An 18,189-nucleotide genomic window follows, 5' to 3' on the forward strand; every position below is an offset into this window, starting at 1 on the left:
TGTCCAGAAAAACCTTCATCAGGAATGGCAGCTCAGGAGACACGGTCACCTCCCCAGCTCCCTCTGTGGAGGGTGAGCACATTAAGCCACCCTTTAAGGAGGGTGACATCTACTCTCCTTTGGGCACAGACCCCGCTCAGCACCCTGCCTCTATGCCCCCACCTGAAGGGTGATGTGAACCCCCGGGGGGGGTGTGGCGGAAGCACCTCAGGCCAGGAACTGCAACTGCCTGTGTCCTTGCCAGGGCATTAAACAAGGTGGGGAAGTCTCAGTTTGCCCCTTCCCTCCCCATCCCCCAGTTATATTCAGTTACCTCAAGACAGGAGGGGATGAACAAGTCTGCAGCAGTAGTGCTGAGCTTTGATCCGCTCTGTTTCCAGCTGGAAATTAACGCATTGGCTCGAGATCGCTGACATGATGTCTGGCCTTTGAGAGAGAAAATGCACAGCTGAATGAAGGACATAAATCTGATCTCCTCATGCCTTCCTGAATAAGACAACATATGACTAGGGTGACCACATGTCCTGTTTTGGCCAGGACAGACACTTTTTTAAGTTCTATCCATCCTGACTTTTTTGGCAAAAGTGATCAGTTGGCAAGAGCAAACAGGACAAATGCGGCGTTTGTCAAAAAGTGAAGTGTGGAGGAATGTGTGGTGGGCGAGTAGCAATGCCAGCCCCGTGCAAGGAGGAGGCAGGGCTCAGGCAAGGGGCAGGCAGAGCTTGGGTGAGCAGCAACTCCAGTCTCGTGCATGGGGGTAGCAAGGCTTGGGCAAGCAGCTTGGGCCAGCCCTGGCAGGAAGTGGGGGGGGGGCTTTGAGCAAGCCCCACACAGTGTTCCCTGTTTTACTTTTGGGAAATATGGTCACCCTAAACATCTCAGATCTCATACACATCTTCTTTGTACCCATGGTCTCAGATTGGCAGCTGCCATATGAATTTTTTGTTAAGTGTTAATTAAGTGTTAATTCTGCCTTCTATATTAGCAAACGTGGCAAACAAACAAGGACTAAGTGGTAATGGGACAAATTCATCCCCAGAGTAACTTCATTGACTTCTGGTGAGTTGGCCCAATAATCTCTGCTGGCACCTATTCAAAGAAAATCAGAACCTACAAACACATGTCTTGGAGCTGACCAAGAAACTAAATCACAATGAATGGAATCATAAGAGAAAATATTCCAGGTTTTTCAAATTTTATGTCTCCTGGCAGAAAACTCAGTATTATCAGCCATGCAATATGGAAAGACCAAATGACTTTCACCAAGTTTAAAAGTGGGAAAGTTCCTAGATATTGAAAGAATTTGAGAGGTCCTACAGAAAAGGAATGCATCTCGGATGCAAAAGAAATTATACTCTGTTGAAACAAATCTATAGCCACCTAAGTTTTCATTATTATCAGTGTTCTGCAGACCATGCCATCTGCAACTTCACAACAAGAGCAGTGATAGAATTCAAATCCATATACTCCAAAAGCTTATGTCTTTTCCATTTGAGTTACAACCCCCATTCGGTAAAGTACGTAAGCACATGATTACCTGAAAATATGTGACAAGTCCCACTGAAGTCAGGGACCTACTCATATGCTTAAAGTTAAACACATGCTTAAATGCTTTGCTACATCAAGGCCAAGAATTGTTATTTGATGTTAGCAGTAAAGGGTCTCTGAAGTTCAGCAGAGCATCCCAACTCCATGCAGTAGAGAGCAGGAGTGCACATACACATTAGCCCCGTTAATTACACTGTAGATTCAATTTCTGAGGAATGAAATAGAAGACTTCCTTGAAAAGAAAACACATCCATTCCTAAATTCTATCAAGCAAAAGGGTAAATGTAGAAGTCAAATATTGCAGATTTTTTAAAAGGGCTTCAGAAGAGATCCTGGCAATTACAGGCCACTGAGTCTAACTTCAGTACTGGACAAATCTGTAGAAACTATAGCAAACAACAGAATTATCAGACACAGAAAAACATTATTTGTTGGGAAGAGTCAATTTTACTTTTGTTAAGGGAAGTCATGCCTCAATCTATTAGAATTCTTTGAGGGAGTCAACAAGCATATGGATGAAGGGTGATCCAGTCAATATGTGGACTTGGATTTTCAGAAAGTCTTTGACAAGATCCCTCACCAGAGGCTCTTAAGGTAACTACGTAGCCAAGGGGTAAGAAGGATGGTCATCTCAAGTATCACTGATGGTTGAAGATAGGAAACAAAGGGTAGGAATAAATGGGCCAATTTCACAATGGAGAGAGGTGAACAGTGGGATCCCCCAAGAATCTGTACTAGGACCTGTGTTGTTCAACATACATATTCATGATCTGGAAAAGGCAGTGAACAGAGAAGCAGCAAAGTTTTCAGATGATACAGAATTATTCAGGACAGTTAAGTCCAAAGGAGACTTCGAGGAGTTACAGAAGGAACTCACAAAACTGGCTGACTGGGCAACAAAATAGCAGATTAAATTCAACAGTGATAAGTGCAAAGTAATGCACACTGGAAAAAATAATCCCAAAAATACATATACATAGATGGATTCTAAATCTGCTAATTGCCACCCAAGCAAGCAATCTTGGCGTCACTTGAGGATAGTTCTCTGAAAACATCTACTCAGCGCAGCAGTGGTCAAAAAGGCTAACAGTATTTTAGGAATCATTAGGAAAGGGATAGAAAATAAAACAGAAAATATCATAATGCCACTATGTAGATCCATGGGGCACACAATACTTGGAATACTGTGTCCAGTTCTGGTCACCCATCTCAAACAGGAAAGCGTGGAACTGAAAAAGGTTCAGAGAAGAGCAACAAAGATGATCAAGGGTATGGAACAGCTTTCATATGAAGAGAAACTAAAAAGAGCAGGGCTGTTCAGTTTAGAAAGAGGGGATAAAACCAGAGGTCACCCAATAACATTAACGGGCAGCAAATTTAATACAAATAAGAGAAAGTACTTTTTCACACAACGCACAACTCACCTGTGGAACTCATTGCCATGAACCAGGAACCCAATATGGCTGTTTTTATGTTCTAAATAGCCTACCAAATATTTGAGACAGACACACAGAGTTCATCTTGCTACAAAACAAAACATTCATCTTCCCTTTGCTTTCTTTTATGAAGGTTTTATAAAAAACAACAATCTTGTGTTATGCTATATGTGATTTACTAAAAATCTCAATTAAAAAAACCTAAAATATATGCATGTGTCAGCTAAGAATAGGGAAAATTGTAGGAAGAAAAGATTAACTTACATTTTGGGAAGTGTGCTGAGCGTATGATCAGAGAATCTGTAATGTAGCGTCCCCTTTCATCCACACACCAGCAGTGACCTAGGCAAGAAATAACATCAGCCGTACGTTAGAAAAACGTATGTCCCTTTCCTTTGTTATTATTATCACATGCTGATCTGAACTGCAAGAGGATTTTGTTGTTGCTGGCTGGAATACTGAACACAGCCCATATGGCAACATCATCATGAAAACAATATAATGGCTAGTTCCACAATCCAGATCAGTGAAGAGCAAGCTCGGTGAATTTTTTGGATGAATAGTTTATTCACCAAAATAATAATAATGCAGTATCTGTGAATTCAGGACAAATTCAGCTAATAGTTTCCTCCAAAAAATAGAAATATTTGTTATAAAAAAAGTTGAAACATTTAGCTTCAACGTTTTTTAAAAGAAATGTTTTGATTTTTTGCTTAGAAATAACATTTTGTTTCTAAATTTAGCGACATAAATTTAAAGGATAAAAAAACCCACAAAATTAAACAAAACAAAACCTAAAAAAAATAATTGGGGGTTGAACAAAATGTTTCTTTGCACCGAAAATTAATTTTTTTTTTTTATCAGTTTTTCATTTTGGCAAGAAAAACCAAAAAGTTTCCAATTTCTGCATCAGGGCTCTGGTTTGTACTTTAGCTGAAGATTCAGGGTATTTCTTATTTTATACGATCCAGCACATTTTGTGAAGAGTAAACCACGTGATCAGTGCAAAAACACATTGGGCTCAGTTAACTCACAAGACTTTACTGGAATCACTTGAATTATTATAGGGTAATAAGTCGGGTGAAAATTCGACTGATTGCCTGTAAGGTTTATAAGAAAATTAATTTTAAAAATAACATAAGTTCAGAATATTATTTCCGTTGTTGCTGTACGAACATGTAACACTCAGTCTGGCCAGCTGCAGTCAACAATGGGCCCAATGTCAGAGGGAAAGGGGACTCTAAGCCTAACTAGAGCTGAGCGGCAGCTGAGCCATTCCCTGCCATAATTTAGATTAGCCTAAAGACTGTAATAAATTACTTCAGGTAAAACAGACCTCAAGGGGCTACTTGATTGCCTTCCCACATCTGGTCCCCAGGAATACGCCCTACACCTGGAAGAGTATGGGTGACAAAGCCCGGTATGCCAGCTTTATGCTACCCAGGGATTCCTCATAACAGAGAACCAGAGGGGCAGAATTTGGCCAAGTATCTTCATGCTGCATCCATAGTCTTTCTCCTAGCAATACAGATATATATTTAAAATAACATGCAGCAAATATATTTTTGGTTAAGAAATAACTTGTGATGTTATTTCTTCTAATTTTATTATATTATATGTCAGTCTGACCTGCCTTTACTTATCTCAACAAGAAGCAGTGAGTATTTAGCAAATGATGCCTCACCAGTACTCTTGTAGCATTGGACCGGTTCCCAGTTCCCCAGGCCATCACACTGGGGAATGTAAGGATGAAATCCCAGGAGCGTAGCTTGTCCAGCAGAACCTTTTGAAGTAAAGTGACTCCGCCAGTAGAAATGCAAGGCTATAAAAAAAAAATAAACAAACCAGGATATTTTGGATGTGGTCAAATTCCTTATACCTATTCCTCAAATGGATGCTATTTAAAAATGCACATGTACGACACCCTACTCTATTTCCTTTATTTAGAAGGGGAAATACTACAAATACACTGGTAAATTTAATGAATGGGAAATGTCCAGATTCTAATGTCACCCATTGTGCTACATAAGAAAAAGGGTCAAGCTCAGCCCTGATGTAAGCAGTTGAAACTTCATTAATTCTGATGGATTTACATCCACTTTCAGCAAGGCCGACTTTGGCCTATAGAGCTTTAGTACAGACAGATCATGTTTGGGGCTAGTTTGTGCACTACTCCCCTTTAAGCAAAAGCCCTGTTCTCCAAAGGTTTAATTTCAATCAATTTTACCAACTTCTACTCCTCCCAACCTACTTGATTGTGCTGCCAGTCGGACTGCATAGTCACTTCCTGCCAACAGCTTTTCAGAGAATGCGATCCCTGATTGAAAGGTCTCCGCAAAATGAAGAAGATCGTTGTCTGTTAGTTGAAGTCCTTTTGCCATTAAAAAGCTCTGTCCCAAAGGAATGTGGGAGCCATTCGACGCTAGGATGAGTTGTTCTGCTTCATCAATGAACTGTATAGCTTCCTTCTTTACACTTTCACATGCACCAGGGCCTGTATGTACAGCAAAGGGTTGTTTTAGTAATCTTTATCTTACTCCAGTAAAGATTCAAACATTCATATTCAAGAGTCTCTTACTTAACGTTTCTTGTTTCTTTCTATATTTACTTTGGTTTGCATCAGTTAAAAGAAAAACCTGCTGTACACCCCCCCCCCCCGAAATAAGTGATCAGTAATAGTTATTTATTATTATTCTTTATTTGTATTACAGCATGACCCAGAATGTGCTAGGCTCCATATAAACAGGCAGAAAGGCTCAGTCTCTGCCTTGAGTCAGTTAAGACAAAGGTTGGGAGAAAGGATACAACATACAAGCTAAGTGTCGAGGGTGATGACTGGCATATGGTCTGTCATTTGCATTTTTTATACTGTGTCTTTTACTCATTTCTTGTAGACAGGCATACTATGAACAGCTTTCCATGCAAGCTTCTCTGCAGCTATATCTCTGTGTTAATCTAATATCTCCCTCCTTCCAGTCCTGCCCCCAAAACCCATAGTTGAGTTTTCATGTGCTCTTTCCCCCACTGGAAGTTTTCCACCCTTTGTCCTTTCCTCCACCCGCTTGAAAAACTAAGATGGTGATTCTAGTTCCCAGGGCCATCTCACAGCTCATCTACCCAAGTGGTGCAGTGAAGAACACCACAGCTTTGGTTGCAACATGATATACAGGTGGGCATAATCCCCAACTCCGTGAGTGCTCCAGCCCTGAAACACCCACGGGAAAAAATAGCGGGTGCTTAGCACACACTGGCAGCTCATCAATAAGCTCCTTCTCCTCACCCACAGTGCTTCTCACCTGCTGGTGGGCCCCACTGATCAGTTCTTCCCCCTCCTCCCAGCACCTCACGGCTGCCACAATCAGCTGTTCAGCAGTTTAGCGGAGGGAAGGGGGCGGAGCGAGGGCAGGGTGTGCTCAGAGGAGGCGGCAGAATGGGGTAGGAAAAGGCAGGGCAGGGGCAGGGCACAGGCAAGAAGAGATGGGTAGGGCATGGGCAGGAAGAGGCAGGGTGGGGGTGGGGCCTTAGGGGAAGCAGTGTTGTGGGGGCAGGGCCTGGGGCAGAGCAGGGATCAAACACCCCCCCAGGAAATGACAAAGTCAACGCCTGTGCAGATGGGATTTTCAAAAGCATTCCTCACTGGCCTTTCTCTTCTTCAACTGACTTCCATGGGAGTTTTGCCACTGAGTTGATGGGAACAGGGTTAGGTCACTACTGTATGCTTTTGAAAATCCAGCCCATCTATCTAGATACTTACATGGTCCTCATCGCTGCAGCATCCTACTATACCATGCTAACTAAAGCCCTAAATCAGGAAAGCATTTGAGCATGTGTTTGACTTTAATCACATGCTTAAGTCCCACTGGCCTCAAAAGGACTTAAGCACATGCTCAAGTGCTTTCCTAAAGAGGTTTGCTTTTCTGAATCAAGCTGATGGCAAAAAAACACTGAGTAATAAGAATGGCAAAGAAAATTCCTCTGACCTTACTTTATAGTGCTTTTATTTTATCATTAACATAATGCTTGTATGATAAGTTCACGTAAAAAATCGCTTTCATAACTTGCATTTATTACCTCCATAAGACCCACACCCACCTGTACTTGCTCAACTCCTTCTCATGATCTGTGTTTTGATTGTGTTCAAATTCCAAAAATGGTAACTATTATAAAATCTATTTGACCCTGGTATAAGGCTGTCTGTCATTTTTTTCCACAAAAAGGATTTGCTGTATTTTATTTCTCCATGTTATGTTCACAGCATACACACACAGAGTTAGAAACAAAACATAAATACTCTCCCGGAAAGGCTGCAATTTAATACTACATTTTTTAGAATCCAGAAATCTAACACACAACAATCAATGGAGAGAGCGAGAGAGAGAGAGGGCAGGCTGCTACCTAAGGCAGAAAGGCACAACTCAATCCATCTTGGACCCAACTGGGTCTTTTGAAGACTGACTGCAGAAAACCCAGGTTTCATGCTTGCCTACAGAGTTCCCTAGCCTGCAAGCAGAAGTAGGAAACCCCTTGAAACTTAAAGTGATAGCTTGTCATTTGAACAGTTTTCAATACACCACACTCCCTGATACTAAAGTTGGGGCAATCTATTCTTTTCCAAAAGACAGTTGTTTGCTAGCGGTGATTGTGGAACCAATGGGTCCTTCCCTGAGTCAATAAGCTTCTACTTTGTAGTTCTCTAAATGATTTTTTCTTACTGGAGTAAATAAAGAACCAGAAACTCTATCATGTTACTTACATGCTGGGATCTTGTTTGCCTCAGCCTTAGTTCCTTGCAGTTCTTCTCCCTTGCTGTCAACACACCAACAACTGCGCAGTTCAAAGTGGCCTAAAAGGGCATTGAAATCAGTGTAGGACCCCGGGTAATGGGTGACCTGACCATGCAGAAGCTGCCAGAATGTATATGGATCCAATAAAATGTTCTCTGACACAACTGTCACATTGCCCTCCAGCACTCCAGGGGGAAGAGCAGCAAAAGAAGAATACTTGGCCAATGCTGGGAAGATATTCTGGTGGCCAGCCACATACAAGCCTTTAATAAAGGCTGCAAAGCCTTGGGAAGATGATTCTTTATATTCAAGTAGTATGTTCAAGAGGTCAACAACAGGCAGAGTTTTGCCTTCATTATTCTGGGTGATCCACCTTTGGTACCATTCAAAAGCTTGCTCAGGGGGTCCATTGCACTGCACTTGTCTCCAGTTACCGTTGGTGGTGCATTGTGGGACGTAAACACTGGACAGCTGAGATAGCGCACGTGGGTCTGACAACAGTAGCTGCACCGTCTTTAGAAAAACTTGAGCAGCAGTTACTTGGCAAGCACTTGGACCTAGGGAAAGGAAAATATACATTCAACCATCTCAGGAATGCACCATAGGTATGTGATGCAAGCTGACCTGAACTTGGTTACTTTGCAAACACATTTAGAGAAATTTCTTATTGCTGCTAATGATTAGTATGACTATTTTGGGACAATTATTATTATTTGTCCCATTATTAAAAGAGGACCAAATCCTGAGGTTTTTACCCAGGGCCAGATTTTCAAAGGCATTTAGACACCTAAAGATGCAGGTAGGCACCAAATGGATTTTCAAAATTACCTAAGCAGTTGAGGTGCCTACCTGCATCTTTAGGTACCTAAATACCTTTGCAAATCTACCCTCCATCCTTATTCAGATAACTCCCACAGGAGTAAAAACCAAACCCCATAGATACCACTGGGAAAACTTGTGTAGCAAGGTCCTACTGAATGTGTTCACCCCAATCTAAAAAGAAATTTCAACTCCTAGCCTCACCTCTCCCACCAACTAAATTTTACAGCCATTTGTAGGATGTACTTTCAGCCCTCAAACAAAGCACAGATGTCAGTTTCTCTCCTTTGGAGGCCACGATTGCCAATGTCAGGGCCAAATCTCATTTTGTTAACACTTGCTAGTGGCTCAATAAAAACAGCAAAAATGTAATAGCACATCTCTTTGAGTCCAGCAGAGCATTATGAACCTAAAACACCAGTGTTCCATGCTCTCCCCTGGCTATGGTATCTGTTTGCTTCTGATTATGGGCCAAACAGGTAATAGATTGCAATCAATGAACCCCTAAATGCTGCAGGACATAGTTATTAAGATCTCTCTCCCCCCGTCTGGACCATCGTGGCAGTGATAATCTGCCCGCTGCTTTGCTACTGTTTTCTGCTGCTGAACTCTCCACAATGTGAAGCAGGTTATTCTCAATAAGGGTCTGGGCCTCTGGGACCAGCTTCCTCTGCCCATCTGCCATTGTTCGAGCCCACTGAGCTTTAGGTGTCAATATAAGACCTCTTTTTTTAGCCAAGGCCCTTCACTCTGCCATTGTATCATATTAATATAAGAGCGGAGGAGGGCTGTTATTATATTTTACAGGCTGATGCCCAGTGTCATACTTAGGCACGAGAACATTTAATCATCAGATTCATTTATGATGAAAATCACTATATAAGAGACAGGTAACATTTGACACTCAATTTTATGACCTGACTGTGGGACCCACATTAGGTGTTTTGGCCTTTGTCCCCTTTAGTGGCTGGTGCACACATGAAGTTAACGTGTTTCCTACAGCTAGCAATCGAGGGACACAGTCTTGTAGCTCAAGTAATACCAGCTCACAGTTTTAGCTCAGAAGGTCCTGGGTTCAGCCCTAGGTGGGTCAATGGCAGTTGCATGGATTATTTTGTCCCATAAGAAAAGCAGCTTTCCACCCTATTGAAAGACAGGCTATTCTGGAGACAGTGAGCAGAGCATGGACTCACTGGGTTTCATGGTGAGTAACTATAGCACTCACACTAGCCATAAGGATATCAGCAGGGACAGAACTCAGAGACATGCTCATTAACAAGGATAGAGCTCACATCCTTCTGCTCAGAATGTGCAGGCCCTACACCCACTTGTGCTAAGGGGGACTCTTCCTTATCTCTAGGAGTATTTGAGGATACGATATTCTCTGTGATCCCCCAACCATTAGAGGGCTACATGAACACGTGCTGAACCACTTCTGATTCTTTCCAGCAGAGGGCAGTGGTGCGTTCACATACTAGCCCATATATTTTCGGTATCGAATAAGAGGAGAAGCAGCATGAATAGCAGCACAATCCCTACCAAAAAATAAACCCTTCTAAAGCACCAATCCCCAGACTTACACTGCATGGGTTCCCCAGCTTTTCTTGTTATTCCTGGAATAGCCCTGCCTTCCAAATCAACACAGATGCAATTCGTTCCATGGCACTGGACTGGTAGGAAGCCTCCTTCCTTGGTACAAGAGGGAACAAACAGATCAGACCCTGCAGGTTGGCTTTGTTTCAAGCTTTGCAGACTTTTCTTTTGCTTCTCACATGCAGTGGGACACCTTGGACGTTCGCCTAGCACTCTTGAGCCTGGGACTTCCTTACCCCGCGAGTCCACACACCAGCACGTGGCTGCATAGCACTGAATTTCCTCATACCTCCCCTCCTTGGTGCACGTTGGAACAAACAAATCCATGGGCTGCTCGGTGCAATCTTTGGACTTTAAAGCTATTTTTACCACCTCACCTAAATCTTCAGCGATGTTTTCAGGGACAGAAACAACATGTTGTAAAAAGTCAAAAAATTCAGGAAATTCCAGAAGAGAAGCAAGAAATTCCACTCCATTCTGATTGTCCTGTAAACTAACTGTACGGCCAAAGCTGTCCACAAGAGGTTGACTCAAATTGAAGCTCTCTGTTTCCAGTGACAGCCCCTCAGGACGTTCTGCAAAGCTTCCTCCGTTGTCCATTCCCATCAAGCTTCCCTGCTGGAAAAACTGGCCAATGCTGAATTTCCCTCTAGTGCCAAGCGCTCCCGTAAAGTTAAACTGAATCAGGTTCTTCAAGAACTTTCCTCCAAACAGGTTTTCTTGGAAGCGCTTTGGGTTGGTGGTGAACCGAAGGGCAACTCGAGCTAATTGTCTTGATGGAAACAACCCTCTGACAACATCACTGAGGATGGATTCTAGTGCAAACAGCTGGCTGGCATCCTGCTTTTCTGTGATAGGAGATAGCAATCCAGAGTCCACAAACAACTCCTTGAAGGAAGGAGGACAAGCTCTCGAAAACCTGTCTATATTCTCTAACTTCACATCTGGGGTGTCGAATAAACTGTGTTGACTGAAGTGCCCAATGGGTCCATAAAAAAGCCTCGACAGAGCCTGCTGTCTCTCTGAGGCACATGCTTGTTCTTCACCTGGACACAGGAAAACAAGGAGACAAATATTTTTGAATTGGTGACATAGAATGAGCTGTCACATGGGGAGGGGAAATAATCCCCAAGTAGATGATTCCATCAGCAATCTTCTCAGAGGCTGGTGGGAATAGGAGGGTTTTGGGGTCGGTCTATATAAACCAGACCCAGCTCATCCTGGGGGCGGGAGGGGAGGGAGAGAGGAGGAGAGGCAGCATCCAAGAAGACAGAGAGGTGAAGGAGGGCTAAAGGAAAAACAGCCCCAGAAAGGGGCAAGAAGAGAGGCAATCACCCTGGGGGAAAAGGAAATGAGTTTGGGGAGGGTAGGGCACCAGCTGAGACCAGCCTCCCTAGGAAACTGTGGACTAGCCTGAGAGGTAAGTGAACTAATGGGGAAATGGGACTAAAGACTTTGGGTGTAGATGATTATAAACTAAATATTGACACACCCCTTTTCTAAGTACTCCTTCTCTCCCCAGTCCCAACCCCTTTCTGTGGTGGTCAGATCACCAGGCAATGGCTTGGTGACATTCAGAGCTGTAGGATTTGGGGCTTAGCTGGAGGGCCAAGTCACAGTAGTGATTGTTTGCTGAACTCCCTGGGGCAGGCGAGAACCCACCATCTCACAAAAATCCTAGAATCCACAGTCATCATTGTTAGTGTTCATGGCAACCTCTGCTGAGGCCACATAGAGACTAAACTACTATTTCATCTCTACAGCCCAAGGCAGATTTGAGGCACATGGGTGGGGTAGCTTGCACGGATCCTGCACACGTCATACCTGCTTTGCAGATAAACATTTCAGTCCTTTAGGCTACCAATCCAGCAACTTGTCCAAGATTCTCTGGTCAATGTCCCCATGCCAGACCCTCGTTTTGAACTTTTAACTCTCACTCCTGGTTCTTGTTTTTTCATTTGTTGTCCCCCAGGTCATGTGACCTTCCCCTCACCTGAGGGGCTGGGCCTTTAGCTCTGGTGGAATCCACCTACCACCTCCTAGGATTCCAGTAGGCCAGCAACTTGATGGAGGATCTGTGCTTGGTGTCCCCTTCTGGTTCCCTCATTTGCATACTCTAGCCTGCACTCCCGTTCCTGCTTTTGGATTCTCTCCCTTAATTTGTTGATCCTTGTTCTTTTGTAGCTCTCCCCTTCCTTATTTTTAGTGGCTATTTGCGTTACTTTTCGGGGAGGTCCTTCAAGGGATCAAATAGGGCAGCACCTTTCACTCATACAAAATTCACATCCCCAAAAATGTCAATAAGAAACAAATACATGCTTCTTAAATGTTCTCCCCTCCCCTCATTGAAACAAATCACACCAGCATGTAAAGAGAAGACAGTCTGCCTGACAACACACTACTGTAATATCAGAAAGTGGTAGTTTAAAAAAATGCGATGATTGTATTGCATGTGGCTGCTAGAACAGTCTCCCTAAGAATATATCCTTGTGAAAATTCCTTTTCAGTGGTTCGTTGGCAGAACCTCCAATTTCTCTGCTTAGATTTCCTGAGTCTGCCAAAAAAAATCTGCATAGCTGAGTTTCAAGCAGCCTCAAGTTATGTCACAAAAACCCATCAGCAGATCTCAGAGGAGCACAGTCAGAGAGAAAACAATCAGCCCTGCCAGATGCAGAGGCCTCTCAGAGGCTCTTTCACAGTATCCTTGCTCATCAGCCTTGAAGGCGTGCAAACATTTTCCTTTTACAGTAAGCCCATCTTTGCCTAAAGATTATAGTGACTCTGGATCATGAGTGACACCCAGAATTGATTGGTTCTTTGTCTACATGGAATAACTATGTCTAGTAGACAGAAAACTAATTTTTCCGAAGGCTGCCTGTGTTAAGCCTTTGTAGCCCCAACCCTACAGCATGAATCTGAACATTTAGGCATTTCTCCCCAGAATGAAGGGTTTTACACAAATCCTTCCCTGCCCCCATCTGACCCCTTTGACATTTTCTGCTGTCATCTTCCATTTTGGGCTCCAGCTTGATGCATTTTTTTCCTTAACGAAATCTCCCTCGTTTCATGACATGGCAGCTCACACACCTTTTCTTCATTTGCTTCTATGGGATTTGGCAACCTTCATGGTCAAGTAACACAGGGACAGAAATAGGGAACAAGGTGGCTGGAAAGAGATCAATGCAATGCACCCCCACACCAGAGGCATTACAGAAGCAATGCACCTCCACACCAGAGACATCATAGCAGAAAAAGAGGGTTAAACCACAAATGCAGTGTCACCAACAGTTGCAATTTTGTCACAAGCCTTGTGATATTGGGTGTTTTTCTTAAAGTCTCAGCTCTTGGAGTCAGGTGAATCTCAGCTTCTATTTTAAAACAAATGTAACTTTCTAGCTGTCATAATTAGGGGAAAATGCTTCAAAATGTGAACCCAAAAGGAGCCAAAATCAGGAGGTCAAATAAAAGGAATCCACCATTTATTATTTTTAAAATCTCAGTGATTCATGAATTTCTGAATGCTTGGGCTTGGCTGACAAGAGAACAGGTGCTGCACCTTTCACTCAGGGAACACTCCCATTTCAGGATAAAGGCTAGGAGAGAGGGAGGCTGACATGAGGTCCTGGATAGGGGGCCATCACTGGGTTGGGTGGGCAGGAAGTGAAGTCTATTTGGTGGTGCTGATGTTCTCTCACAGGACTGTGTATTGTGCAACTGTGGGGCCAGAGAAGAAAAAGGGGTGGAGAGAAAATAGAAGCCTGCAGGAGATTTTGACAATAACTGTAGTATTTTGTCCCAAAATCTAACAAATCTTCCAGGAGGATTGGGGAGGATACATAATGTGCATTTGTACACCTTATGTGAAAATTAGCGCCAGGAATTTATTACTATATCACTCCAATACATACCACAAGTCGGGAGCTGCTCTTGCCTCCTCGTTCCTTGGATCTCCCGCCCCTCAGGGTCCACGCACCAGCATGGCCCTTCCTGCTCACACTGCACAGGGGCATAGTCCCCATTATCCTCACAAGATGGACTATAAGCATGTCTGAAGCGAATGGCTGCAAACCTCTCAACCTCACATTTAGAGGGGCCTGGAAGAGAAATGCTGCTGGTTAAGGATGAAAAGTGTTAAGTGTTGGAGCAAATCTGCATTCTGTCCTGGTTCTGTCATGTCTGAATAACTCCTTGACAATTGTTCAGGGAAGGGCCCGATGCTTAGGTTTTTTTAAATTGTTAAAAGTTACTTCCTCAAAGTAAATGATACAGACTAAAACTTCAACACTTTTCAGCCATTTTAATAGCTATTGCATAACTGTAAATGCAGTAATTTCTCATTCAGTGGGCAATGGTGCAGGGCTACACAAGCATTTGCTTTTAAAGTGGATTTAATGGTAATGAACAGTACCAAGTGGATGGACAGGAGTATACAATCTCTCTTTATCCATGCAATGGGTCCAGAGTAGGCAATGGCAATATGAGCCAGTCCCACATTTTCTTATCCTGGGCCTGGTAGGATGGTATTTGTATTTCCTGGACAGGACAATCCCTAGTCTCTCTGCTGCAAATATTAAGAAGAATGCTGTCTGTGCTGTGGACAACTGTACATTAGGAATGGATCCGAGGCCACCAACGCATTTTACATATGCCAGAGGGTATATAATGGTCTATACCTGTAGCAGCTTTAGAGGATGATGTAAAACTCCCATCATGCACCTACCCATTTGTAGTACAGTGTCTTAGCACATGCAATCAAGCCTTTCTCTAGTGGCTGTTACGGTGCTAGAGGTGCTGAGAGTCTGTGTTTTGTTCTCTTTTGACAACTGCCATGTCTGAATATATGCAGTCAGGGTCTATTTCACAATGCTAACCACATGAGAGGGAAAAATTCCTTCTTGAGCCCAAGAGTGATCATCTAACACCAAAAATATGAAAGGCAAAATGATTTCCATGTAGCCGAAAGAATACCTGCTTCAGTACCGAGGCATTACATTCTCATCCTGAGTGTGTGTTACAAGTCCCACACTGTGCCTGGTTGGCAGAGCCCCAGCTAAAGAGGCTTATCTCTTCATTTCAAACAGAAACAGCTTATGCTTTTAGCTCTGGAGGTTTCTGGTTCAGTCCCCAGTGTGCCAGCCAAGAGAGTGGTGATCATACTTACATTCCAGAATTCTTGTGTCACCCATGCAATTCAGTCTGGTGCTACTTACATCTGAACCTGCCAGAGGTCGCTAGCTGAACCCCCAGAAACCGTCTCTGCAGAATCCGATAGATGTTGGTCTCAGTAAACGTGTGGGCAGGTTGCAATGCGGTGAAAACTGTATCATAAACTTCCTCAAGCAGCAATTCCAAGCCTGTGAGAGAAGAGAGCCTTTCAGCACAGGGGGGCATTTTAAAAAGAGAGGCTTCATCTGCCATTCATACACATCTGAGAGGTGACAGAAATGGATGCCTCCTACCAGACAAACATCAACTCTTCCATCCGTCGAACTATGAGGCTAGATGATGGACATTTGCTCACACAAGTAGCTCCACTGAGCTAAAGGACACTATTTGTGTGAGTAAGTGCCTACCTAAATGAATAAGGGCTGCATGATCTACCCCTCAGGGGCTGGGTTGAACTGCTCTGTGATAGCTAAGCAAGCTGTAACTGTGTATGGGTGACTGGACATACAGTGTAATAATCACAAAAATGAAGAGCTGGAAAGGACCTCAAGAGGTCATCTAGTCCCTAATCACCCTGATGCAGGACCAAGTAAGCCTAGACTGCCCTTGACAGGTGTTTGTCTAACCTATTCTTCAGTGATGGGGATTTCACAACCTCCTTTGGAAGTCTATTCCAGTGATTAACTACACTTATAGTATGAACGTTTTTCCTACAGTCTAATATTTTTACCTAAATCTCCCTTGCTGAAGATTAAGCCGATTACTTCTTGTCCTACTTTCACTGGAAATAGAGAACAGTTGGGCACCGTCCTCTTTATAACAGGGGGGCCCTGTTGATGGGGCCCAGGGCAGAAAGCCGAAGCCCCAGTGCATGGGGCTGAAGCCCGGGGACATGAGCTCCACCACTTGGGGCTGAAGCCAAAGCCTGAGCAACTTAGCTTTGCAGGGCCCCCTATGTCATGGGGCCCCGGGCAATTACCCTTCTTGCTACCTCCTCATGCTAGCAGAAAAACAGTTGTGGTGGCACAAGTAGGCTGTGGAGTTTTTATAGCACGCTGTGGGGGAGTGGGGGCTCAGAAAGAAAAAGGTTGAGAACTCCTGCTCTACAGGGAAGGGAGTAGTTCAGTCTCCAGGTCCATTCAGTTCTGCACCTCTCTGCTGAGATTGCTAATGAGATGGCCGGTTGGAATGGTGGCTTTCTGATATGCAACCAGCCCAGTAGGAACTGGACTATTGACAGAAGGGACTCAACAACAATGGGAAAATAACTTCTGATCACAGCTAAACTGGGCTGGGCAATGCAACTGAGAAAGATGCCAACCTGGGCTGGCCAATGCAACTGATGATGCTGCGGTCAGACATTTTCTTAATGAGAAAATGTAGCTAGTAATATCCATCCTTAGGTGATCTTGCCACAGATATGTATCTGGTACAATCGGCTGCTGTGCCTGCTCACAGATGACTCCAGCTTAGCCCTTAGCTTTCTCACTGAAATGAAGCTGTGGTCCTTGTGTTTGTTCATTATCTACCTTTCTCTGAGGAATTCTGAGTCCCATTGCTAAGACGTACCAGATTTTGGAAGGCACTTACCAGTCTCTGCTAATTCCCGCCCCAGACTGTCAGCGCAGTAACAATACCCAGAAACCTCTGGGAACATGCTTCTGAAGGAGCTAAATGTCTGGAATGCATCTGGGAACCTAAAAGGAAAAGCAGCAGGGTTATGAAGTGGAAAGTTCGTGGTGACCCTTTGACAACAACAAAGAAATCAGATTCTTCTCCAGACTCCCACTGCAGGGATCACAGCACAAAAGCATTATGGCACTTCTGGGGCTAGTTATGTCAACCCTACTCCACCGTGATCCAAATTTTAGTGTTTCCTTTTATTAACAAGGCCTTAGGCTATGGAGCAATGTGTCCTGGCTCCTCACAGATCAGGATTAGTCCAAAGATTTGCATTGCTCACTATATGCTACAAGAGTTTATACAGGTGTTTCCTCAACAAATTAGCCTAAGCACCATCGTTCTGGATAACAGAACCCAATGAGCAAAGGGCAATGAGGTCATTTCTTGGACTGATTTCAGGCCATTTTTAGTCTTGTTATTAGCACCTAATGTACTACAATGATGAAGGTGGTAGAAATGTTGACAGATAATTTTGGATCCTGGTCCAACCTTTGAAAGCGCAGCAAAAATTGTAAAATATATGTCAGTGAGGCTAACGTAATTATGAATACCCACTCATTAGAAGCTTTCCACAAAGCCACACAAGATGGCAGAAAGCCTAAACAAAGAGGTTGTTTTTTCCCCCCACATCTGCTTTCCACACTGAATTAAGCATGGAACAGCAGATAAAAACTAACACTAATCTGTTATATTATGAAAACATGGGTCAATGGATTAAAAGGAAAGTTTATTTTTTAAACGTATTACAAGTGAGACTGACTCTTATTTCTGGAGATCAAAGGAGCTCTGGATTCTTTTAACATATTCTAGTACTGACAATAGCCAGATTCCAGCAAAGGAATGATTTAAGAAGGAAACTTAATACAGTCAGAGTTGAAAAAAATATCTGTGTGATCTTAGCTGACAGATATATCAGGGCTTCTTCAAGCAAATAGAAGATACAACATTCTAGGTTCAGGCATTATGGCAAATAAAACAATTTCCCCATGTGTTAATACAATGAGATTAGCATTATACATACATGCTCATATTCCTAAATGTGATTTAGGCACACAACTCCCAGCTGTGTGCAGTTGTGTGGCAAAATCCAGCAAAGGGCTGTGAAATTCACTACCAAAGAAGTAAACAGAATCAAATAATCTAGTCAGGCTTTTCAACAA

General features: G+C 43.3%; 1 protein-coding gene across 1 annotated transcript in view; it reads right to left on the reverse strand.

The window, feature by feature from the left end:
• Nucleotides 1-18,189, reverse strand: part of TG (thyroglobulin) — a 207,176-nt gene that overhangs the window by 179,325 nt on the left and 9,662 nt on the right. The window contains exons 6-14 of the mRNA XM_038391414.2: nucleotides 16,937-17,043; nucleotides 15,391-15,534; nucleotides 14,089-14,274; nucleotides 10,168-11,226; nucleotides 7,738-8,325; nucleotides 5,236-5,478; nucleotides 4,669-4,806; nucleotides 3,249-3,326; nucleotides 314-426 (exon numbers count right to left, since the gene is read on the reverse strand). Coding sequence (XP_038247342.1) covers nucleotides 314-426; nucleotides 3,249-3,326; nucleotides 4,669-4,806; nucleotides 5,236-5,478; nucleotides 7,738-8,325; nucleotides 10,168-11,226; nucleotides 14,089-14,274; nucleotides 15,391-15,534; nucleotides 16,937-17,043 — 2,656 coding nt within the window. The remainder of the gene's footprint in view (nucleotides 1-313; nucleotides 427-3,248; nucleotides 3,327-4,668; nucleotides 4,807-5,235; nucleotides 5,479-7,737; nucleotides 8,326-10,167; nucleotides 11,227-14,088; nucleotides 14,275-15,390; nucleotides 15,535-16,936; nucleotides 17,044-18,189) is intronic.

This window comes from Dermochelys coriacea, chromosome 2, assembly GCF_009764565.3.
Source record: "Dermochelys coriacea isolate rDerCor1 chromosome 2, rDerCor1.pri.v4, whole genome shotgun sequence".
Taxonomy (NCBI): Eukaryota; Metazoa; Chordata; order Testudines; family Dermochelyidae; genus Dermochelys; species Dermochelys coriacea.